General features: G+C 49.2%; 2 protein-coding genes across 2 annotated transcripts in view; both read left to right on the top strand.

Moving 5' to 3' along the window:
* The window catches only part of LOC117059301 (arachidonate 15-lipoxygenase B-like), a 32,056-nt gene extending 23,629 nt beyond the window's left edge, over positions 1-8,427 (top strand). Inside the window, exons 11-14 of the mRNA XM_033170931.1 lie at positions 933-1,054; positions 3,522-3,622; positions 4,665-4,835; positions 7,913-8,427. Coding sequence (XP_033026822.1) covers positions 933-1,054; positions 3,522-3,622; positions 4,665-4,835; positions 7,913-8,092 — 574 coding nt within the window. The 3' untranslated portion in view covers positions 8,093-8,427. The remainder of the gene's footprint in view (positions 1-932; positions 1,055-3,521; positions 3,623-4,664; positions 4,836-7,912) is intronic.
* An 11,104-nt stretch (positions 8,428-19,531) lies between these two features.
* LOC117058977 (arachidonate 15-lipoxygenase B-like) overlaps positions 19,532-25,369 on the top strand; it is a 31,030-nt gene continuing 25,192 nt past the window's right edge. Inside the window, exons 1-4 of the mRNA XM_033170408.1 lie at positions 19,532-19,606; positions 22,084-22,187; positions 23,173-23,333; positions 24,439-24,657. Of these exons, the coding sequence (XP_033026299.1) occupies positions 22,094-22,187; positions 23,173-23,333; positions 24,439-24,657 (474 nt within the window). The 5' untranslated portion in view covers positions 19,532-19,606; positions 22,084-22,093. The remainder of the gene's footprint in view (positions 19,607-22,083; positions 22,188-23,172; positions 23,334-24,438; positions 24,658-25,369) is intronic.

Below are 25,369 nucleotides of genomic sequence, written 5' to 3'. Positions count from 1 at the left end.
AATGTTGCACGGGCTCACGGAAGGCGGCCAGGTATTGGCTGGGTGTCTTCAGTGGAATGGCTGGCATCTTCTTCAAACATCAGCCCCCTGCCCACCTGTTCCTCGCACTGCATGCCTGGTCTCAAACTCTGCTCCCCGTTTCCAGAGCGGTTTGCCGCCATGTGGCGGGAAGGTAAACAGTGTTTCCGTGCGCTGCTCTGGTTCGCCAGAAGCAGCTTAGTCATGCTGGACACATGACCCGGAAGCTGTACGCCGGCTCCCTCGCCCAGTAAAGCGAGATGATCGCCGCAACCCCAGAAACGTCTGTGACTGGACCTAATGGTCAGGGGTCCCTTTACCTTTACCTTATGGGGTGGGGAGAGCTGCTACTCAAGAGCAAGGCATCAAAGCACATATAGCGCACAGACACGAATCCTGGGGATGGTAATTCCCGCCGAGACCATATAACACCGGTCCTGAAAGACCTACATTGGCTCCCAGGACATTTCCGAGCACAATTAAAAGTGTCGTTGCTGAACTTTAAAGCCCTAAGCGGCCTTGAGGTCCAGCTCCAAGGGCCTTCTGGCGGTTCCCTCCCTGCAAGAAGTGAGGTTGCAGGGAACCAGGCAGAGGGCCTTCTCGGTGGTGGCACCCGCCCTGTGGAACACCCTCCCATTAGACGTCAAGGAAATAAACAACTGCCTGACTTTTAGAAGACATCTGAAGGCAGCCCCATTTAGGGGAGTTTTTAATGTTTGATGTTTTATCGTGTTTTTAATATTCTGTTGGGAGCAGCCCAGAGTGGCTGGGGAAACCCAGCCAGATTGGGGAGGGGGGTATAAATAAATTGTCGTTGTCGTTCGTTGTTGTTACAGTTTACCCTCACACAGCTACAATTCCGCCTCACACAGCCCACCTGGGGAGCCGGCCTAACTTCTCATTTCCCCCCACAGCTTCGTCTCTGGCATCGTGGAACTTTACTACAAAAGCAACTTGTCTGTCCAGAGAGATTACGAGCTTCAGGCCTGGATCTGCGACATCTTCACAAAGGGCTTTCTGTCCAAGCGGTCGTCAGGTACTCCGCCAAACTCATTTCCTGCTTCTTCTTTGTTCTGCTTGCTGTTTTCCTTCCTTCAGGACTTGTTTGGACAGCCCGCCGCACTTTAGAAAGCCTATTAAAAAGTATCCGCTTTCCCACAGGCCCCTCTACTTGGCGGAGGAGCCCAAAACGTAACGCTGCCACACGGCTAACAATACCTCTGGTGTGCGGTCAGCTGCGATGTACCACTTCATGGAATCATAGAATTGTTGGGTTGGAAGGGACACCCAGGGGTCATCTAGTCCAACCCCCTGCAATGCAGGAATGCGCATTTAGCATGCACACGTGTTTTATTGTGCTCTTCAGCCACGTCTGAGCCCCAGCGCAAGTCACAATGTGAAAACGCACGAAGGAAGGTGCGGTTAGATTTGAGGGGGGGGGTACTAGGAGGGTGTGTAACAGCAGAGTCTCCAGACCCCTGGCAGTTGAAGCTGCATTTCATAATAATAATAATAATAATAATAATAATAATAATAATAATAATAATAATAAAATTTATTTATACCCCGCCCTCCCCAGCCTAGACCGGGCTCAGGGCGGCTAACACCAGGTATAAAAACAATTGATTAAAATACAACGTAAAAACAAGATTAAAATACAACATTAAAGTGCAGCCTCATTTCAGTAGAAACTCAAATCAAAAAATTGTTTGGGGAAGAATGCGTCAAATCTTCACCAAGGCCAACTATCCAGACTGGTCCTACGTGGGCCAGAAAAAAAAGCCAGAGAAGTCCTCAAATAGGGGTTCCATCACAGAAGGAAAAAGGAAAGAGGGGGAGGGGATCAAGTTGATTCCAAGCCAAAGGGTAGGTGGAACAACTCTGTCTTACAGGCCCTGCGGAAAGAAATCAGATCCCACAGGGCCATGGTCTCACGAGACAGAGCGTTCCACCAGGCCGGAGCCAGTGTTGAAAAGGCTCTGGCTCTGGTTTGAGGCTAATCTGACTTCCTTAGGGCCCGGGACCTCTAGGGTATTGCTATTTATGGACCTTAAGGTCCTGCACGGGGCATACAAGGAGAGGCGGTACATAGGTACGAGGGTCCTAGGCTGCAAAGGGCTTTAAAGATCAAAACCAGCACCTTAAATCTGACCCTGTACTCCACCGGGAGCCAGTGCAGCTGGAAAAGCACTTGGCTAATATGCTCCCATGGCAGGGACCCCGTGAGGAGCCTCGCTGCAGCATTCTGCGCCCGCTGGAGTTTCTGGGACAGCTTCAAGGGCAGCCCCTATAGAGCGAATTACAGTAGTCAAGACTGGAGGTGACCGTTGCATGGATCACTGTGGCCAGGTCGGGGTGGGAAAGTTCAGGTTCCTAGGCTCTTTCCTCCAGTTGATGGGGGCAGGAGGAGACGCTGAGGGACTTGGAGTGACGAGATGCTGTTCCATGGAAGCAGCTTGTGGCACCTGGTACCTTTTAGAGCTGCTAGGACGGAAGCAGGGGCGTAGCCAGGATTTTTGTTGGCAGGGGGGGGGGTGGCAGCCAAAGGTGGTGGTGTTTTTAAAGGAAATCAAAGTTGCTGAGCTTTCCCCCTTGGATGGAAGCCAGGGAGCCCAACACTAGATGGCGCCAGAGCCCAACAGCAGGCGGATTCTAGTTTTGTCTCTGTCCTTTTCCCTACTGAAGTTCTGTAAGGCCAACAGTGCTGTAGTGGTCTGGGGTCACGAGGGAAGGGAGGAAGACCCGATCCAACTTGAATAAAATATGGAGGGATAGAGATAGAGATAAGTTGATAAATGTTAAATACAAATTTGGTTGTACCAAAAAGGAAATTATTTATTAGTATATATATTGGTATGTATTGGTAAGTGGGTCAACCGTAAGGTGATTGTGAATAGTGAATTTCATTCTTTTTGTGTTATTGTCTTCGTTATTAATATTTTTTGTAACTATGAAATTATGAATAAAGTATTTTTTTTAAAAAAAAGAATAAAATATGGGGGGCAGGCAAGCTTCACCCCATATAATTGATCACAAGATTTCTCTCTCTCTCTCTCTCTCTCTCTCTCTCTCTCTCTCTCTCTCTCTCTCACGCACACACACCCACACCCACACCATTTCAATGGCAATGGCCATCGACTTTGGGGCCCCCCGACCTCCAACGAAGGAGGGAACACCTCCTTCCGAGGGGGTCCGTCCCACTGTCAAAACCCAACATGGTTTGTAAAGCACTGGTCTTCGACTGGTGGGTCAGGTCCTGCAAGTGAGTAGCTGTGGGTTACAACAGGAGCACGACCCCCTTGCAGATATATATGGTGCGAGATTAAGAAACGGGTCCCAATATGCATGGTTGGGTTAAATCCCAGGGTGGTGGGTTTGAGCAAAATATGGCAGAGGCTTGGACTCGCTGACTCTCACGGTCCCTTCCAACGCTACAGCTCTATGATTGACTGTTTGGTTGAAGATACCTGTTGTAAAGGACTTGTCCTCTTGCTTCCGAACAGGCATCCCTTCCTCCATCCGCTCTGTTCCGGAACTCATCAAGTTTCTGACCATGGCGATCTTCACGTGCTCAGCCCATCACGCAGCTGTAAACAGTGGGCAGGTAAGTGAATTGGGAGATGGGGAGGGAAAAGGGCACCTGAAATGGCAGAGGGGGTGGAGCAGTGGCCCCACAAATAAAGGTTACAGATACAGGTAGGTAGCCGTGTTGGTCTGCCATAGTCGAAACAAAATACAAAATAAAAAAATCCCTTCCAGTTGCACCTTAGAAACCAACTAAGTTTGTTCTTGGTATGAACTTTCGTGTGCTTGAAGAAGTGTGCATGCACACGAAAGCTCATACCAAGAACAAACTTAGTTGGTCTCTAAGGTGCTACTGGAAGGAATATTTTTATTTTTTTATTTTGTTTTGACTATGGCAGACCAACACAGCTACCTACCTGTAACAGGGAGTATCTGTTTAAGGGATGTTTGAAGGCACTGAGTGATTTCCATTCTGAAACACGCTCGTCTCTCTTTTTTGCTTTCACAAGTTCATTCACACAAATAAAACTCTTTACAAATATTAGAATTTAACACAAGATTCTTCCGAATCTTAGGACTTCCCTCTGCGGGTTCTTTAAATGACGTTATCGACTGCATATTATAAGTTGATCCAAATTACAACCCTCCGTTCCATCCAAAGATTTTTGTATCATTGCAAGAGTTATTTAAAGCCCGCCAGAGAGTTCAAGCGTTTGCAGTGTACATTTATGTTTGCCCCATTCTCTACTGAAGTTTTGATCTTCCCGATTTCTGATTTCCCCGGTCAGTCTTGCCATCTCCGCATCGTCCAACGATTTCATCTGCCAGTCCTCCCTCGTAGGTATCTTACCATCTTTCCAGCTCTGAAACGTGCTTGTCGCAGCGGTGCTTCTGTTCCACTGCAGTTCGACTTCTGCAAAAAAGAAAAAAAAAAGATGCAATTTGTCTCGCTGCCTGCCAAAAAAGATACTTTCTGATCTTCGGGGATAGTAAAACGAAAATAACAGCAGAAAGGAGGAGTGTTACGTTCTTCTGCTTTTAAATCAACAGAGATGCGCTCAGTTTGCAGATTCTGTTTAACTTTCTTCCGTCCTCCCCTTTCTCTCCCCTCTGGGCTGCAGTTTGAACTGGGTGCCTTCATGCCCAACTTGCCGTCGTCCATGAGGAAACCTCCGCCTGACGTTAAAGCCCCAGTGACGCTGAAGGAGTACCTGGACACCATCCCCGAGATGAACACCACCAGCCAAGTCCTCGCCGTCATCTGGGTCTTGCGGAATGAGGATTTTGACATGGTAAGGAAGGCGGAAAACAGACAAGGGGAAGGGCTGCAGCGTGGCGTAGTTGTGTTGGGCTAGGACCTGGGAGAGACCTGGGTCCACATCCCCACTCAGACATGAATCTCACCGGGTGACCTCGCTGCCTCTCATCCTAAGCCGATCAGGTCAGCAATGAATCACATGGCACCAGTGAAATGAGCTCGCTTCATTCAAAGCTCAGGAGACCAGGCCTAGTGAGCAGGGGCGTAGCTAGGTAAATTGGTACCCGGGGGCAAAAAAAAATTGTCAACCCCCCCCCCCAAGGCATGGGAAGGTCAGGTGGTACCCGGTGCAGAAAATTTCTTGTCAACCCCCCCCATTGACCCCCCCCCAGCAAAAATGGTTTTACATTATTTCATATTTTCTTACAAAGGAATAATAACAAGTAATAATAAAAAAAACCTTTTATTTATATCCCGCTCTCCCCGGCCAAAGTCAGGCTCAGGGTGGCTAGCACCTGATACATAACATTGGTATAAAATCAAACAATAATTAAATTACCTCCTAAAAACCTCTCAAAGTCTAATTAGATGGCTTTCCACAGGGTTAGGGTTGGGAACAGTAAGTGTTCTCTGAACTGAAATTTCAGCCTTCATGACATAGGAAAACAGCCAAGTGAACAGCTATTTTGGTGGAGGAGGGTCAAGATATTAACCGATATGCAAGAAATTTCATATATAGCTATATAATCCCTAGTATAGTAAGATAAGACCTTCGGAGCAGGCATTTAAAAAAAATTCTTGCTAATTTGTCACCCCCTCCATTATGGAACACGGTGCGACCCGCCCCCCTCGCCCCTCCTTGCTATGCCCCTGCTAGTGAGCACAGCAACTCTTTGCCCCAATGAGGCAGTTGCAAGGACCGAAGGTGTCCTGCTTCCCACAGCTCCCCAAGTCCCAATAAACCTGAGACTTCTTCCCTTTGTCTGTCTCTGCTCCACCCTCTTCATTCCCCCCTTTTATTTTGAGAAAATAATACTCATAAATAAATATGAATAAACATGTGCACCCCACCACCGAGACCATTTCATTGTAACTATCCAACCTCCCAAAATTTCAACACCTCTTGCGGTGGTCTGACCCCGTTCTATTTAAACAGTACCAATTCTACAAACACCCTCCGTATCTCCTCAAAATCATCCCTCCTGCGTATTCCCCGTCTTACCTTAATGGCACATGTTAATTTATCATTCATAGCTATATCCCACACCTCCTCATACCATTCTTCCCTTTTATATTCTGCTTGCCCCTTCCACTTCCTGGCTATCATAATTCGTGCCGCTGTCAATAAATTTGTGAGCAAGTCCTTCATAGCCTGCGAACCGTCCACCCCATTGTAAATTGATAATAATGCAACCTCTGGACTTTTGGTCAGCTTTAACCCAGTGATTTCTGTTACCTCCCTAAACACCCTTTGCAAAAAAACAACAACAATAATTTTACATATTTACACCCCAACCACATGAGAACGTAATTCCCGGTTTCCTGGCATCCCCGGCAACATAATACCGAATATTCTTTGTTTGTTTGATTTAATCTAATTGTGCCTGCCTTTGCTCCACCCTCTTCATACCTCTTTGGGTTCTGGGAGACCAATGGGAAGGGGAGCTGGTTACAGCAGGAGGGAGAGACACCCCCCCCCCCCAGCCTTCTTCATCAGCCTGCCTCCATTTTGATGTATGTTGTGCTCCAGGAGGCTTTGCTTGGTCAGAATCAAACATGCACTTCCAGAGTTAACACAAAATACGTTACTTTTGGTTAGGAAGCCAACAGTGCCATGAAAATTTGTGTCCCAGGATTTTTAGACTCGACACGGGTGGCGCTGTGGGTTAAACCACAGAGCCTAGGGCTTGCCAATCAGAAGGTCGGCAGTTCAAATCCCCACGACGGGGTGAGCTCCCATTGCTTGGTACCGGCTCCTGCCCACCTAGCAGTTCGAAAGCACATCAGTACAAGTAGATAAATAGGTACCACTCCGGTGGGAAGGTAAACAGCGTTTCCGTGCGCTGCTCTGGTTCACCAGAAGCGGCTTAGTCCTGCTGGCCATATGATCCGGAAGCTGTACGCCGGCTACCTCAGCCAGTAATGCGAAATGAGGACTGCAACCCCAGAGTCGTCTGCAACTGGACCTAATGGTCAGGGGTCCCCTTTACCTTTACCTTTTTACCTGTGTACCATCTGAAACCAAAGGAGCACACCAGTTGCCAGATGTTAAATACATTATTTTCAAAACAATATAAAAAATATAAAAAAATCCTTCCAGTAGCACCTTAGAGACCTACCTACCTACCTGCAACATTATTTTCAGTTACAGGTAGGTAGCCGTGTTGGTCTGCCATAGTCAAAATAATAAAATAAAATAAAATAAAATAAATTTCTTCCAGTATCACCTTAGAGACCAACTAAGTTTGTTCTTGGTATGAGCTTTCGTGTGTATGCACACTTCTTCAGATACACTGAAACAGAAGTCACCAGACCCTTATATATAGTGAGAGAGTGGGGAGGGGTATTACTCAGAAGGGTGTTTTGTTTTGACACTATTTTCAGCTCTCCTTCCCCACTAGTCAGTTCCTCAGCCTTCAGCTACTTCATCTTCCTGAAAACCTTTGTTTACTCATCTCTGCTACAGCTCACAACCTTTCTTTATCCGGCGTCCCTCGCAAAGTTCTTCTGCCCATCGCACCGGCCCAGCACTTCCTTCACAGCAACTGCTGTTGGTTTTTTGGGTGGCACCTTAGCAGCTTGGGGGGTTGGCAAACATTCCCTGACATCACGGCAGCTCAGCCAATGGCAGTGAGGTGGCGGCGGCAGCAGTTTTCAGGGCTCGTTTTTGTGGCTTGTAAATTAGGAAGGATGGCAGCTGTCCCTTTTGTGGCACTCTAGGGAGGGGGCACCTCCGTCGCTTTCTCCAGGGGTTAATTTCTTAAAATGTCCATGTTGGAGGCAGAAAGACGCTCTGCACAAAGGGAAGGGACACACATCTCTTTCAACAACAGAGCTGACCTCATCTTCAAACTAAACTGACCCTGCCTCTCTCTCTGTTCCTGTTTGCAGAAACCTCTGGGGCAATACGACGACGAGCACTTTGTCGAGGAGGAACCGAAGCAGCTCATCACGGCTTTTCAAGAGCGCCTGGCACACATTTCCCAGGAAATCAAGAGCAGGAACAAGTCAATGCCGCTTCCTTACACCTACCTCTGCCCAGACAACATAGAGAACAGCACTTGCATTTAGAAACCTGCTTTTGCAGAGCAGCGCACGCTTCCAGACCATACTGACCATGCTGCGGCGCAGCCTTCCTCAACCTGGCGCCCTCCGGGTGCTCGATACTACAACTCCCACCAGCCCCCAGTCCAAAACATCCGGAGGGCGCCCGGTTGGGGGAAGGCTACTTTTGAGTTACTCTTTATGGAGAAATGGAAGTGCAGCCCCACATCGCTAGAGATTTCTTTGAGCGCAGCAGGCTAGGGCCTGCGATTGTAAACACAGGACAGGACAGGAATTCTGCAGCAGGCAGGCTCGGGCTGGCAGCATGCAACTTGAAGATTCGCAGAACCCTAAAAAAGAAAAAAAAAATCACCTACAAAATATGAAGTGCCTGTTCTGAATGGGGCAGCATCCTCCCTGGAGGAGCAGGGATGCAGTTTGGGGGGTGCTCCTTAGAATCACAGAATTGTAGATAGATGACCCTTAGGAATCTCTTCCAACTCTATGATTCTATGCAGGAGGTCTCAGGTTTAATCCCTGGTGTCTCCCAGTAGAGCTGGGAGAGAAGTTCTCTCCATGAAACCACTGCTGCCAGTCAGTGTAGGCAAAAGTGATCTAGGTGGACCAATGATCTGACTCTGCAGAAGGCAGCTTCCTATGTTCTCGTGCAAGCTCAAGTCTGGACTACTGTAATGCGCTCTGCGTGGGGCTGCCCTTTAAGACTGGTCTGGAAATTGCAGCAGCTGAGCTCTTCCACTGCGGAGGCGAGCCTAGCTGAAGCTTCTGCGCGTTACATTTCCTGTATCATTTCATACCCTTCCTTTCCCTCGTGCCATAAAGGTGATCAGGGGTTTGGAGAGGGAAGAACCACTTGCAGACCGCCGGGTTGCCGCTTGGCAGCATGATTCGAACGCAGAGCCGTGTTTTCTTTCCATTTGGCAGTGGGGGGTGGTGGTAGGAGATGTTTAGACAAAAACACATGGGGAGGTCATTAAAACACACACACACACACAGCAACCTAAACCCATTTCAGACTAAGTGAAAAGAAATTATGTCAATCCAGATAGCTTTGCGCCTTAGCGGATTTTTCTAATGAAAAACTCGATTTTCAAGCATACGTAGTTTACGCCCATTGCCGGCTTTGTGTCCCTTTGATTCCAGCGAGACGTCAAAATATTATTATTGTTATTAGTTAAATATGTATATTACCCTTCATCTGAAGACCACGGGGCAGTTCACAACATCAAAATGCAAAAACAAAAGAATAACTCCCCACCCATTAAGAGCTCGTGGATGCTGGATTGCGAATGGACTGCTTTCAGGTCAAGGCAGAAAATGCAGCTTAAAAAAAATATTATTGCATTTTTGAAAATTACAGAGAAAGAATAAATTAAATATTACAGCTGAATACAAAAAAAGAAAAGAAGAAAAGAAAAGAAGGGACAAAATGAAAAAATACAATAAAAAAGAGAAGAGGAAGAAGAAAAATTAATGACATACACAAAATTCTTCAAAGGATACAAACTATAAGGCTCCCAGGAAGAAATTACATTTATATTTCTTTTCTTTCTTACAGTCACTTGCTTTCTGCTCCAGTAAACTTGTTTGAATCCCTGCTATGTTAGTTGACTTCCCTTTTTGCAGCTTTGACACTTCTCATTGGTTACCAACAATCAGTATCCTTTATTCAAATCAATTTTTTCCCATTATATCTGTGAAATTAGCCTAAGCGCAACCAAGCATTATTTCTGGAACCATGTTTAGTCAGGTAGTTTTCGAAGCAAGCCCATTCCTTTTTTTAACCTTGTCGCCTGAGTGAAAATGCTTTTAAGCCTCTGGAACATGCCTCTAGGCGTTTTTGCCACCAACTGGCCAACTGTTGGTTGCTAAGGCAGGTGCGTGTGTGAGAAGCCCTGCAGAATTGTGGCTGGACCTGAAGTCCACGAACCTCAACAGGGCTGAGCGTACACTAGGACCGTATCTTACACACGTTTAACTCGTGCGATTTCCACTCTGCACGGCTGAAATCCCACGTTAAATGCAAGCAAGGCAAAGAGCTCAAGAGCTCTTTCTGTGCCAGGAAAACCCCATGCCAGGAAAACCCCATGCTTTTAAGCTCTCTTCCCACTCTGCATCCCAGCTCCAGAAGGCGAAGGATGCTTGAGGGTGGGGGCAGTTCAAATAAACGCATTTTTGCATCCGTTGGGCCCTGGGAACCAAACCCCTGCGCGAGATGCGATTGTACTGTGCAAGAAGCCATGTTGAGTGAGTGTGCGTGATTTATTCCGGATGTGCTCAGAGACTGCAGCCTGAACCCTCGCGTGCCCCAGCAGTGAACTCTCGCCGATGGTCTTCTGCCAGAAATGTGATTAATGCTTGCGCTTTCCCTTTTTTCTCCGTTTCCCCGGCATGCGAAACTCTGCTAATTCTCTTGAGGCCTTCGCATCGCCCTAACCTCGTTCCCCTAGCCAACTGTTTACCAAGTGATGTCGGAGGTTAAAATACATAGTTTTTTTTTTTTTGCTGATGTCAGTTTTGTACCCACGTTTGTCCTGTTGACTTTCTGATTGGCGAAACAATGGAAATGGAAGGTCTGAAGTCGCAGGGCCTATCCAGCTCTCATTTCCGTGGCTGACGAAAAGATAGGAGCACAGGAAGGCAGCTGGGACAGAGTCAGACCCTTTGTCCGTCTAGTTCAGCAAAGCTTCCCTCCCTCCATATATATTGCGCATTCATTCTGATTTTATCAAACAAAGTTTACGCAGAGGTTAGATTAAACCCCGTCTTTCCTGAGCACTTACTGTATTCTGATTTGTTTTGTGGGGAGGCTGGAATAAAATCTTTGATTTTATTGTGGGGTCCTTAAAAAAAATCTTCCTTTTAATCATTCTGCACTTTGCAGTGCATTTACTCATCATTTTCCAAACCATAAAAAGTTCATTTTAAAACAGCAACAACATTGATTTGTTGCACTAGGGTGGACAGCGTGTTTCGACCCAGTTCCACAGCGCAAACCTACATTTCCCAGAATGCGCTTGGGAAGTTCGTTCGTCAAAGGAAGTAATTCTGGTTCGGCGTCTCCAAAAAGGAACTAATTCCAGCCCGCATTTCTCCCTTTGCAAACAAACAAGCTAGTTTGGTTCATTTTCCGTTGCCAGTTCAAGACACGTTCGTCCAAACGATTGCGGGCAAAGGAAATTAAGCATTCAGAATGCTACAAAGATATCCCTCCAGAGAAATCCATTTCATTGCGCACTGGTGATTATTTGTGCTCATGGTGCTAATGGGGTGGCCATAGACTCATATAAATGTAAAAAAATAAAATGAATTTAAAGGTAAAGGGACCCCTGACAGTTAAGCCCAGTCATGAATGACTCTGTGGGTTGCAGCGCTCATCTTGCTTTACCGGCCGAGGGAGCCGGTGTTTGTCCGTAGACAGTTTTTCTGGGTGTTGTGGCCAACAGGACTAAGCCGCTTCTGGCGAAACCAGAGCAGCGCACAGAAACGCCGTTTACCTTCCCGCCAGAGCGGTACCTATTTATCTACTTGCACTTTCACGTGCTTTTGAACTGCTAGGTTGGCAGGAGCAGGGACCGAGCAACGGGAGCTCACCCCGTCGCGGGGATTCGAACCGCCGACCTTCCGATTGGCAAGCCCAAGAGGCTCAGTGGTTTAGACCACAGCGCCACCCACGTCCCATAGAACTGTAGAGAAGGACAAAAAAATCCCTGCACCCAGAGCTTTTTTTCTTAAAAAAAAAAAGTGTAGAGGTACTCTCATTTTCCTACTCATATTGAAATAACTGGCATTCAACGAGGCCAAATTTAGATTCACAAAATGTTTAGGGGATATGCGTACCCCTGTGTCCCCCCCCCCAGAAAAAATGAAGGAAATGGTGAAGCTGGCATTCGAAGTCCTTCCTATGATTTCAAAGGAAAAGGTTACCAATCCACTTTAAACTCTTTAATTGTGATTTTTCAGCAGCCAGCCATTTTGTAGGAAGCACATGGAGTGTTTATTCCTTTATTGTAAATGGAACCTTACACTGTCTACTGAGAAGTAAAGCCCACTGTATTCAATGGAGCTTACTCCCAAGTAACTGGGTAAAGACTGCGCGGCCTTAGACTGCAATTTTAAGCATTTTTACTCGGAACTAATTTTGAGTTCAGTAGGATTTTCTGGTATGCTCCTGATCATTCTTGCAGTTCCTATTTATTATTATTATTATTATTATTATTATTATTATTATTATTATTATTATTATATTTCCAACCCCCCCCCCCCCCCCTCCATGACAGGGACTCAAGGCTGCTTACAGCTAAAACTTTATTTCATTCCATTTTTTTGTGGAAGGTTTCTGTACACGACCCCTTCCCTCGCACATATTTTCCTTGCAACAATCCTGCGAGGTAGGCTGAGAGGTTGCACTTGGCTCGAGGCGGTGGATGCGTGCAGCGAGATCAAACAGGGGAGAAGCTTCCTAATGTAGAACAGGATGTTCCCGTTTCCACCAGAGAAATGTTGGAGGCCACGCTCAGAACGTGGGTATTCGCTTAAGAAACCGGCGAGATCCTGAGGCAAAAGCCACTCAGAAGACATTTGTGTGGGACGACAAGGAGCTCCTGAGTCTTGCAAAATGAGCGCTCCCTTGCCAGGTTACTTATTCTGCCAAAGGCTTCCTAGGAATCTGGTGGCTTTGTGTACATTAGTTCTGCCTCAGATCTACCCGCCACCCCACCCTGCTTGTGAAACGTATCGAGCTGTTGGAGGGCCCAGTTACAGTCCATTTACGTACTGTAGGCTCCTTCACCAGCAGAGGAAGCAGGAAGAGATAAGATCAGTCATAAACTACCCGTTTCCCATCCCTTATCTCCCCATAAAATTCATTCCAGCCACAACAACAAAAGAGCTTGCCCAACCACCCCATTTATTGTGCATCGATAATAAGCTGTGCTCACGACAATATTATCAGGGCAGGTGTACAGGTGCCCTCTTTCAATACAGTTTGTGCCTGCGGAAAATTCTCTATGCCATGAACACTCCAATTCAGAACAAAATAAAAAAATAAAATAAAAATTCATTCCAGTAGCACCTTAGAGACCAACTATGTTTGTTCTTGGTATGAGCTTTCGTGTGCATGCACACTTCTTCAGATGCACACGAAAGCTCATACCAAGAACAAACTTAGTTGGTCTCTAAGGTGCTACTGGAAGGAATTTTTTTATTTTTTATTTTGTTTTGACTATGGCAGACCAACACAGCTACCTACCTGTAACTGCTCCAATTCAGAAAATTCTTTCTAGTAGCACCTTAGAGACCAACTGAGTTAGTTGCTGGTATGAGCTTTCGTGTGCATGCACACTTCTTCAGATTCCAATTCAGGTTTTTTTTGTCCCTTCTGGGTGTCAATAATGCAGCAACTTCAAGAAAATGTCACAAAAGATGGCCGTTGACCAGAAGATTGGTGGTTTGAGCCCATCCAGGGATAGCTGCTTGCAGGATTCTACGATTCTGATATGCAGACCGCCCAGTATAAATCAGAATAAAGTCATTCAAAATACGGTGATACCTTGGTTCTCGAACTTAATCCTTTCCGGGAGTCCGTTCGACTCCTGAAACTGTTCAAAAACCAAGGCGCAGATTCTGATTGGCTGCGGGACGTTCCTGCACTCAAGCAGAAGCCATGTTGGATGTTCGGCTTCCGAAAAACGTTTCCAAACTGGAACACTCGCTTCCGGGTTTGCAACGTTCGGGAGCCAAGCTGTTTGAGTACCAAGGTACCACTGTACTGTGAGACTGACCCAAATATGACAAAACATTTTCTAAAATGGCCAAGTGCAGAAGTTGCCAGGATTCTTTGGGGTAAGCCAGGACCGTTTCGAGCGTTGCGATACCGCTCTGAATGTATAGTGCAGGCTTTAACCATTTAGCGGCTGTATCCTGAGCTAGGTGCAGCTTCTGGGATGTCTTCAAGGGCAGCCCCACATTGAAGGCATTGCAGTAATCCAGAGGGAAAGGGAAGAAGGGTCAGAGTTGCAGGTGCTGCTGTCAATCTGTTTGCCGAAGGCGGTTTAAGCGGAAGAGCGCAACTCCTTTCCAGAACTGGACGAGGATCAAGACCCCGGGCAGATGATCAAAACGCGCACCGACGGCACCTTGGTCTGGTTTATTGACAGCAAACCCTGAGATGGCCTCACGCTTTAGTTCGACGCATTTTTAATACTTACAAAAATGAACGCTGCAATGTCTGTGTTATGCTTTCCAGCACCGATTGATGGAATCACGGAAGCGGATGTTTACTGTAGTCTGTTTCTGTTTGTTGTTGTTTTTCTTCTTCGGACTTCTCTCCAGAGAGAGGAGACATGTTTTCTTTTGTTCTACCTTATACTTAATATAAGGGACGCGGGTGGCGCTGTGGGTTAAACCACAGAGCCTAGGGCTTGCCGATCAGAAGGTCGGCGGTTCGAATCCCTGCGACAGGGTGAGCTCCTGTTGCTCGGTCCCAGCTCCTGCCAACCTAGCAGTTCAAAAGCATGTGAAAGTGCAAGTAGATAAATAGGTACCACTCCAGAGCCTGAGAAGGCTTTCTTCCGCAAGACTGGAGGGAAGTGAAACAGGATGAGAAGGACGTGTGTCTTATGCCCCACCCCCAGTGTCACAGAGAGTCACCAGGACAGATCTGCAGCTGGCCCCATTTGTGGTTTTTTCGTGGTTTTCCTGGGCCTTTTTACAAATCCTATCCCTGATTAATGCCACACTAATTTCCAGTGTGCTTTCTCGAGGCGTGGCCATGTTAATCTCTTGCAGCAAAACCAGCAAGGGGTTTTTGTTGTTAAACTTTGGAACTCTCTCCCGCAGGAGGCAGCGGCGGCCGCAAACCTAGGCAACTTTGAAAAAGGAATGGGCAAATTAATGGAGGAGAAAGGCTATTGATGTCAGGAGCAGGTGACAGGAGCCACTCAGCAATAACTCGCACAACATTAGTTAACTCTCTTCATTCAACAAACCAAAACAGCTCAAGAGTCCAGGCCTGGCGAGCGCAGCAACTCTTCTCGGTCGATCTTGCCCCAATGAGACAGTTGCAAAGACTGAAGGCCCCTACCTTCCCACAGCTTTGAAACTCTCTTCCTGTCCCAGATCCTTACAAAGCAAGCTGAGACTACATCGTTGTCTTTTCTCCTCCCTCTTCATACCTCTCCTGGTTCTGGGAGACCAGGGAGGAGGGGAGCTAGTCACAGCAGGAGGGGGAGACCCCCCCCTGGCTTCTTCGCCAGCCTGCTTCACCTCTGCCTCTTGGCTCCCATCCTCTTCAGCCTCTGATCCAGCCTCCTCTTCTGCCTCTCATCCTGGACTGCTCTCTGCCGCAGCCTCTTCCTGCTCACGGAGCCCTGTTGCCTCTTCAGCTTCCGGCACCTCCTCCTCCCAACCTGCTCCCTCTTCTCCTTCTGGCCATTCATTGTTATCCCACCACCAATCCTCTGGCCTGCCCCATTCATAAATATAGGGTAGCAAAGGGATGCGACCGTTCCGGATTGGCTTCCAGAGCTCGGGTAGTCGGAGCACCTGCTTTTGTTGCAGCTGTGCGTTGCCTGAAGTCAGACAATTTGGATGTGGACCGCAGCGATCTAAACATTAAAGCCTTTGGAAGGAAACTTTCTTTTGAGTCTTTGTTCTCCAGCAACCGGGAGCCAAGAGAGCTGGTCTATTAGGGCGCTGTCCCATTAATCTCAGCCTAACCTCAGCCAGTTCTTGCCTGCCTGCCTTATTACATGCAAGGAGCCCAAGGTGGTGAAACTTGACATCATCTTCCTCCTCCTGAAGTCTCAATGTTGCCCTTGTAGAGCCCAGAAGAGAAGAAGATGGGAACCAAGCCAGAATCAGACAGCCCTGCCTCTGATCGGCTCTGGCACCACCTACTGTTGGCCTCCCTGCCTTCCGACCTACCAGTCCCTATTTATTTGTTTTTTTATTGTTTGTTTATGGCGCCCAGATTAAGATCTGCACAGCTCTGAAAGCGCTGCCATTGATGTGTTGCTGGCACCTGTCTGTTCACCCAGGTGTTTGCGGGTTGCTAACCGCAAGCCTTCTAGGCCTTGCTGATCAGAAGGTTGGCGGTTCGAATCCCTGCAACGGGATGAGCTTCCATTGTTCGTGTTGTGTATTAAGCAATAACACAGTCAAGATGTTTAATATAGTGTATTGTGTTGTATTACAGACCTTATTTGAATGTACAAGTTACAGCGGGAACGGCAATCATTTGCTGATTCAGGGAGCAGGATTTGGATCCTCTGTTGGATTGGTTTCCACGGGAGGGAAGACGTGCCATTGGTTCCCGCCAAAATGTATCTTCTCCCTACTAGAGGCCTGTTAATATATATAAACCCCAGTTTTCTCCATTCCTGTCAGTTCTTCCCTGTTCCTGAAATAAAGAGATGTTGTACCTAATTCTTGCCTCCAGTTATTAATGACACTACAGTTCGGTCCCAGCTCCCGACCACCTAGCAGTTTGAAAGCACGTCAAGTGCAAGTAGATAAATAGGTACCGCTCCGTCGGGAAGGTAAACGGCATTTCTGTGCGCTGCTCTGGTTCGCCAGAAGTGGCTTCGTCATGCGGGCCACATGACCCGGAAGCTGTCTGCGGACAAACGCCGGCTCCCTCGGCCAGTAAAGCGAGATGAGCGCCACAACCCCAGAGTCATCCGCGACTGGCCCTAATGGCAGGGCCGTCTCGTCATAGGGGCTGGGTGGCGCAGTGCACCAAGGCGCCGGGCCCACCAGGGGTGCCCCGCGAGCCCGCCGGCATACTGGGTGCCCCCTCCCCAACCCGCCCCCGCCCCCACGGGTGGGCGCTCATGCGCCGGCGGGCGAGCTGCAAGCCGGCCGCCCTCCGGAGCCCCAGCTGGAGCGCTGGGAAGGGTGCGCAAAGCACCGTGCCACTCCAGCGCCACGCCCCTCATCCCCTGCTTGCCCACCCCCCCTCCCGAGGGGCGGCCAGCGCGGGAGGGAGGTGGGCGGAGAGGCGGCCTGCCAGGGGCGTCAAGGGATCGTTGCACCACGGCAGCCGATCCCTTTTAAGACGGCCCTGCCTAATGGTCAGGGGTATCTTTACCTTTTACTGCAAGCCTTGGTGGCAACTGGCTGGTCTACTGCGGCTTGCCATTGTCTGCATTCTAGCTCAGTCAGTAGAGCATGAGACTCTTAATCTCAGGGTTGTGGGTTCGAGTCCCACATTGGGCAAAAAGATCCCTGTATATTGCAGAGCGTTGGACCCTCACGATCCTTTCCGACTCTGTGATTCTATGAAACAGGCTGGAGGGGGCTAGCTGAGGAGAAACTGAGTTTTATGGGGTGGTGGTGTCTGAATTTGACAAAACTTTGGGTCGATTTAAAGGGCTCTCCCCTCCCCCTCTATATTCCGAGAAACAGCCCTGCCACCATAAAGGTCCTTGTGTGTCAGGACAGTTTGACACGTATTCCATGTAAACAAGGGCCGTTGTGAAACAGTTTAAAACAAAAGAAGAAGGGGGGGGGAAGGAAACCACACGCCCCAAAAGGCAAATGCATTTTGAGAAGTCGAGGCTGTGCAAAACGTGCTTGTCTGAGCAAGCCGGGAGACATATAAACAGATGCAAGTTTTCTCACTGAAAGTTGCTTAGTATTGGGGCCTGGTTTTGGGGAGAGAGAGCGAGAGAGAGAGAGCGCTTTGACTTTTGATGCTTTCTTTGAACACCTGGCCTCAGGTATCGGTTGTGGCTCTTAGCCTCAGTGAGAGTTCTGCCGTCCCGGAGAAGCAGGTGGACTGCAGGCGACTGTAGCCTGTCCAGGTGCCGCTCCACTGGGGACCGGCTCTGCTATTAGGCAGGAGGAGGCCACACGCAAGCCGTACATTTCAAGAACCCTTTAAACTGGTTTCCCCGAATTATCCTGGGAACTGTAGTTTGTTAAGGGTGCTGAGAGTTGTTGGGCCTATAACCCTCACACAGCTGCTACACCTGCCAGAGTGGTTTAAGGAGAAATCCCTCTTCCCAGGGAACTATGGGAAATGTAGCTCTGTGAAAGGACTCCATGGCACTCCTAACAAACCACAGCTCCCAGGATGCTCTGGGGGAAGCCACAGACAGCTTAAAGTAGGGGTCAGCAAACTTTTCCAGCAGGGGGCCGGTCCACTGTCCCTCAGAACTTGTGGGGGGCCGGACTATATTTTGAAGAAGAAATATGAACGAATTCCTATGCCCCACAAATGACCCATTGTAAATAAAAGGACACATTCTACTCATGTAAAAACACGCTGATTCCCAGACCGTCCGTGGGCCGGATTTAGAAGGCGATTGGGCCGGATCTTGCCCCGGGCCTTAGTTTGCCTACCCATGGCTTAAAAGTATCAGAATGCTGCTTTCACATGTGTCCCTCGGAGGAGGACCGGAGAACGAGCCAAATGCCAGCTTCCTCCAAAAAGCCATGGTGTCTGTATCTGAAAATAGTTTAAGAACGGACCCCTCTTCCCAGGGAACTCTGTGAACATGGAGACTTGAGGAGGTTGAAGCGGGCAGGAAGTGCCTCCCTGCTAGATGCAAGAAGGCCGGCAGGTGTGGGGCTGGCTGAGATTGGTGGGGCACTGCCTCGCTGTATGTACTTTGATTTGATTTGATTTGATTTATTACAAACACATATTTGTTCTTCCAGGGAGCTCACGATTCTCAGCCTTCAATCCTCACAACAACCCTGCGAGGTAGGCTAAGTTGAGAAGCAGTGACAAGCCCCGAGGCCACCCAGCCTGCGGATTCGAACCCTGGCCTCTCCCGGGCCCTGATCCGAAACTCTAACCGTTGCGGCCCACCAGTCTCTGTTGTTGGGGCGCCTGATCCGATCCTGTTCGGTTTAAAAACCAACCAGGCAGGAACTGTACAATTTCTCAACATATGTATCTTGCAAACATTTCAGGAAGATGCTGGTGTCCATCCAAAAGACGAGGACCTCAGGCTGATCTCTGCGGTCTCCGGCGCTCAGCAGTTCCCTCTTTCGTAGACCGGGAAATCTGAACCACGCCGGCCGCCACGGGCTGCAGTCGTGGCTTCTTCCGTGGCAAGGCCACCAGCCATTTCTGCCCTGAAGTGACTTTGTGTTCCCCGCCCTGCCGTGCAAATCCACACCTGCCCTGCCGATCCTTCTGACAGGCCCAGTTTCCTGGAGCAGGACAGGGTTGTGGGAGCCCTCGTTCCTTGAAGCCACGAGGGCCCTGGGCTCGATGTTTCTCTCCACCCCGTGGCCTGGAAGCCGGGGCCTGCTGGAGAAGTCTGTGGCGTCTGCTTGGCTGGGTGCCCTCTCCGCGAAGAATGCTCTTTCCTCAGAGTACTAGCGAAAGCACGAACTCTGCCACTCCCTCGAGCTGGGACAGCTCCTCCCAATACCTACCCCAAAGAGGAAGCAAAGTGGAAAGCCAGCTGGAGGAAAATATCTCGACTCTCCGTGCATCTCGGAGCCGTTTGCCTGCGCTGCACGACTGGCCCACTCTGCCTTCTTGATCGGGGCGGCCAGAGAGGGGTGAGCACCCTGGAGAGGACTGTGGGTGGGAGGGAAGTCCACTTAGCCCCCTCCCCAAACTAGGGCAAACTCCCCAGCATCATTGCAGCCCAATTCCACCAGTCACCAGCTGGGTGAGAAGGCAGGGAAGCTCTGTAGGTCCTCTCTGTTCTCAAGGGGGGGGGGTCCTGCCTCTGTGTCCCCAACGTTGCCTCTCAGAAGCCAGAGATTGCGATGCACCAAGAGGCACCGGCGCCAAAGGGTGCATCTGAGCATGGTCCTCAGGGGGTTTCGCTCTCTGTCATCTTTTCTCCTCGCCATGATTGCCTGCTTTCTTTTTCTGCCTCATTTGCCAGAATGTCTCTGGCGTGGAGGGAATGCTCCTTGCAAAAAGAGCAGCCACAGCCCATGCAATATTCTAGTCCTCATCGTGGTAGCTAAACCCACCGCACGAACACAATTGTGTGTGTGTGTGTGCGCACGTGTTTGGAAAATGCAAAAAGAAAAAGGCATAGAACCACAGATTTGTATAAGCAAAGACTGGTGATCGGCAGGGCAGTGTGGTGCAGTGGTTAGAGTGTTGGACTAGGACCTGGAAGGCCAGGCTTCAGCTCCCCACTCGGCCATGAAGCTCACTGGGTGGCCTGGGGCCAGTCACTGCCTCTCAGAACTTACCTCGCAGGGTTGTTGTTTAATTGAGGCGTGAGGAAACCGTCGAATTCCTTGGAGAAAAAAGAGGGGTGCGAATGCCATAAGTAAATAATACTGATTCTCCTCTCATGGCTCATGCTTTTAGCCGTTCGACGTTTCCTCCATCAAGGCTCAAGACCACAAGGAGTTTTGTTCGCGGCGCGTTAACATTGTCCGATGCTGCAAAGGCTCCATTCTCAGCTGCAGCAGTTCAGAGCAGTTTGAGCAGCACGGCATTCTAGCAGGCAGAAACCAAAGAATTGCAACCTCTCCCCACACGGACTGTGTCTCAGCATGGTACCTTGTGTGGCACAGCTGGGAAGGGGCAGATCTTTGCGCTTGAGGGTGCGTGGATATGTCAGTGTTGCTTGCTCTCGTTTTTTTCCTACTCTTAGGGAAGTTGGTGCTCTCCACATTTCTCGTCCAGGAGAAAGCCATCAGTGTTACAGCGCAAATTTCTCCAAATATACACCTTTTAAAATGCATTATTTATTTACTTCATACAATAGATTACACCGCTTGATTGTAAAACAAACAAGCAAACAAACCCTCAAAGCGGTTTACAAAAAAGGATAAAGCAAAGAATAAATAATCATTAAGAAGAATTAACAACAATGATTTAGGGTTTGGGGAAAGTTAATAAGCTAAAAACTGGTGAAGACTCGCATCAACTTTCTAAAATGCCTAAATATGTGTTGGTATCTCGTTTCCCCTGAATACGCACATTTTTGCATTTCCCCTCTAATATAATGTGCTTTGTACATGTTATCTCCTATAATATGAGCACACATATACCCTTACCAGATGTGTTTTTGTACTTGGCGGGAGAACTGCTTTGCAAAGTTCAGAGAGCTTTTTAAGAACGGCTGTATTGCTTTAGAGGAAAAAAAATGTTTAGCTTTAAATGGGAACTGAATTCATCCCTCCTCCCTCCTTGCAGAGTCATCCTATGCATGTTTACTCTGAGCAAAGGGCTTACCCCGAACTAAGGGCTTATAGCTCAGTTGGTTAGAGCATGGTGCTGATAATGCCTAGGTTGCCAGTTCGATCACCATATGGGACCGCTGCATATTTCTTCATTGCAGGGGGTTGGACTAGATGACTGTCAGGGTCCCTTCCAACTCTTATGATCTCTCCCTCCCTCTGGAGCTTTTCCTGTGAAAACCCGCTCTTTAATGCTGAAGCACAACAAACAGCATTTTGAGTTTTCTGCATATTGCTGTTTGTTCCAATTCGGCAGTAAAGAGCAGATTTCCGCAGGGAAAGCTCTGGAGCTAAAAAAACAAAACAAAATGACAAAGAACTCGGACATGGAGCTTTAAAAAACAGACCACACCTGGAAAATGTGGAGGAAAGGTACGTGTGGATGAACCCCAAGCCCTCCCTCCTGCTCCATGTGGCAAACTCCTTAGGAAGCATGCTTAAGATTTCAGCGGCTATCCGTGAAAAGGTGCTTAGAACAGATCTGCTCCAGAACCCTCATTCTTGTAATTCAGGCCAGGACTGGTTCAGATATGGCTCACTTGCAAGAAGATGAGTGTCGGAAGATTTGGGACACAGGCTTGATCCTGGCAAAGGCTTCAGAAAGCAGAATTGTTGCCGGCCCCTGTTGCCAGTACTGAACTAACAGTCTGCGTCAGTAGTGGGCACTTTTCCATGTTCCTGTGCAAACAGCAAAGTTAAAAATAAAACGGCGGGTTCCAGTCTGGCCATCCCAACCCGCCCCCCTCCCGGTTAGGAACGTGTGGCATTTTGCTTCCTGGAAAAACCTGCCTGGATTCCCACCCTTTCCCTTTCTCTTTTCCAAGGACCTCGAAGATGAGGCTGAAGGTATTTTGGAAGGTGAAGGAGCGCTGGAAGAGATTGGAGGGTGCCCGCAGAGTCCTCTGTACCAGCAACGCTCCAGGAGCAGGTGAATGGTCTCTGATAACGTCCTTGCGGTGGAAAGAGCAGCATGGAGCTCTATGGCCAGGGGTCAGCAAACTTTTTCAGCAGGGGGCCGGTCCACTGTCCCTCAGACCTTGTGGGGGGCCGGGCTATATTTTGAAGGGGGAAAATGAATGAATTCCTATGCCCCACAAATAACCCAGAGATGCATTTTAAATAAAAGCACACATTCTACTCATGTAAAAACACACTGATTCCCGGACCATCCGCGGGCCGGATTTAGAAGGCAATTGGGCCAGATCCGGTCCCTGGGCCTTAATTTGCCTACCCATGCCTTAAGGAATAATCTTGGCCTGGCGATCCACACCCAAGAGCAATTGTGTACTTAATCTGAGCGTCTGCTATTCCCCTGGCAGAAATCCTGCGCCTCTTAACAGCTGTGTGGCAGGCAGAAATCCAACAGGGGAAGCCACACCTCCACGTGGGGAAAAGCCTGATTCAGGCCTCTCGGAGACTCGCGAAGTTGCTGAGGATAGGAACCGCCGGCTGCGCAAAGTTGTCCCCACCTCTTTGGGGGTTGCTGGGGCCGTGTCGCAGTCGGATCAGCGCCTTTGCTCGAGTAGCCATGTGTGTCGCCTGCTCTGCATTTGGTGCAGCCATGCTGAGCAGCGGTTTGCAGAATCCGTGCGGCGTGGCCCTGCGCATCAAAGCGTTTGGTGGAAACCACCCCCTGAATTCGAGTTCATCCCCGGTGGGAGCCACAACGGCACGGGGAAGCGGCGATAAAATAGGATGTGGGTATCGGCTAGATCCTGGGTCACGGTTTCAGGATTGCAGCTGCTTGCCCAGAGGTCGCTCGTTTGCAAACATTTGGCCCCATGCTGTGTAGAGCATCCAAACGCCCCTTCTCCTCTCCTGCCCCGAATCAATAAACACAGTGTCTGCCTGAAGCGGGAAACGGCCAGCAAGCCGCACAGGAGATTAAAACAAACGTTTTCCTGTCTCCGTAGCTTACGATGCCGCCCGGTGGGAAATGGAGGCATTCTTGGGGAGGAGGAGGCCTCTGAACGGGGCCCGCCGATGCTCTGGATTCCCTGCCGACTTTCTGGGTGCCCAAGGAAGGGGGCCTGCTTCCCTGGAGAAACGCACCCATCTCCAGAAAGAGCTGCAGGTAACTCCTCCGTCGTTTCAGCAGAAAGCAGGATCTTAAAATTGGGGCAGCTGCTTTGGGAGACTTCTGGGATTGCGCCATTTTGACCGTCAGTCCGATCCCGAGGTCTTGGGGGGTTTGCTGCGTCTGAACCCCCCCTCCCAATTGTGGCTGTGCAGCCTCCTTCAAGGAGGATAGGTAAAGGTAAAGGGACCCCTGACCGTTAGGTCCAGTCGCGGATGAGTCTGGGGTTGCGGTGCTCATCTTGCTTTATTGGCCGAGGGAACCGGTGTACAGCTTCCAGGTCATGTGGCCAGCATGACTAAGCTGCTTCTGGCGAACCAGAGCAGCGCATGGAAACGCCGTTTACCTTACCGCCGGAGTGCCGCCACCGAGAAGGCCCTCTGTCTGGTTCCCTGCAACCTCACTTCTTGCAGGGAGGGAACCGCCAGAAGGCCCTCGGAGCTGGACCTCAGTGTCCGGGCTGAACAATGGGGGTGGAGATGCTCTTTTCAATATATAGGGCCGAAGCCAGTATATAGGGCCACACCATAAACCGTCAGACAGAGAGGATGGGTGGGTTGGCCATAAAGCTCCGCCTCGCAGATAGGAACTTCTAGAGAACTTGTGCCTCAGGCTAGAGAATTTGCAGGCTGCCACCTCAAGCACCCATCTGTCTTCATCCTGTCCTGGTTAGCACCACCCCATTAAGGAATATTAAGCTCAACTGGTTTCACGTGTGACCCTCTGTCAGCAGAGGCTGGACCATTAGAGAAACGGGGCTATAATTCAGCCCCAATATTGGCCTGCCTTCTTACAACCAGCTACCTCCAGCCTTAGCCTTTTTGTTGCTCCTTGGGGAGGAAGAGGACAGGGTCGATTCTAGATTTAGTTGGTTCCACCGGCCGTTGTCTCTGGTTCCCCCTACTGTTGGCTCCCTGCCTCCTGCCCAGCCGTCCCCATGGGAGTTGGCCCCCTCTGCTTCTTCACCCCTCGCTCATAACCTCTGGCCCGCATGACGCTGAGGGGCTATCTCTGGCAGATCTACTGCGGCCACCTCCCAGTTTCTACCCAAAGCATCTTGCTCGTCCAGTCTCTCATACCTCCCTCTGGACTTCACCTTTAGCCCACGAAGCATCCAGAGGAGAGCTGCTGCAGGAGACGGACGGCCGAGTCCAGCAGCGAAGAAGGAACCCTGATGGATTCGTACAAGGTCCAAGTGGCAACCGGGACGTTCTGGGGCTCGGGGACCTTCGACACCGTCTCCATCACCCTGGTGGGCTCGAGGGGCAGCAGCCCCAAGCAGACCCTGAACAACACAGGGAAGGACTTTGCCCCGGGAGCGGTGAGAGGATTTGCAGAGGTGGACTTTGGGGGGGGGGAGAGGCAGGGAGTCGTCTCTGGACGGCCTGAGGAAGTCGTGTCTCCAGTGTCATTCTTTTTCTATATGTAAATCATTTTTATTAGTTACAGGTAGGTAGCCGTGTTGGTCTGCCATAGTCAAAACAAAATAAAAAATAATAAAATTCCTTCCAGTAGCACCTTAGAGACCAGCTAAGTTTGTTCTTGGTATGAGCTTCTATGAAGTATCTGAAGATACTTTCCGTGAAGTATCTGAAGAAGTGTGCATGCACATGAAAGCTCATACCAAGAACAAACTTAGTTGGTCTCTAAGGTGCTACTGGAAGGAATTTTATTATTTTTTATTTTGTTTTAATTTTTATTAGTTTTCCATTTAACAATATATAATCACATTGTTATTATCCACTGTACCTCTCTGGCTCTCTAGAGCAGGGGTCGGCAAGTTTTGCCTCACCTGGGCTGGCTCACTCCAGTGGAGATCCCTCTGTGGGCCGGATTGCACCCGCAATTTCCGGCATCTGCATCTTCACAGACGTGATTTCTGGCGCCGTGGAAGCGAATCCCCATGCCGTGCTGGTTTAGCGCGGCGCGTGGGGACTCGCCGAATGGGTGGCTCGGTTTGGGGGCGTCTCGTTGGCCGGTTAAACGACCCCCATGGGCCGCTTCCTTCCCTCCAACCTCATGGGATTCAAAAT

This window comes from Lacerta agilis, chromosome 14, assembly GCF_009819535.1.
Source record: "Lacerta agilis isolate rLacAgi1 chromosome 14, rLacAgi1.pri, whole genome shotgun sequence".
Classification (NCBI taxonomy): domain Eukaryota; kingdom Metazoa; phylum Chordata; class Lepidosauria; order Squamata; family Lacertidae; genus Lacerta; species Lacerta agilis.
The sequence above is the reverse complement of the archived record's forward strand: the minus strand, read 5'-3'. Positions and strand labels throughout refer to the sequence as shown.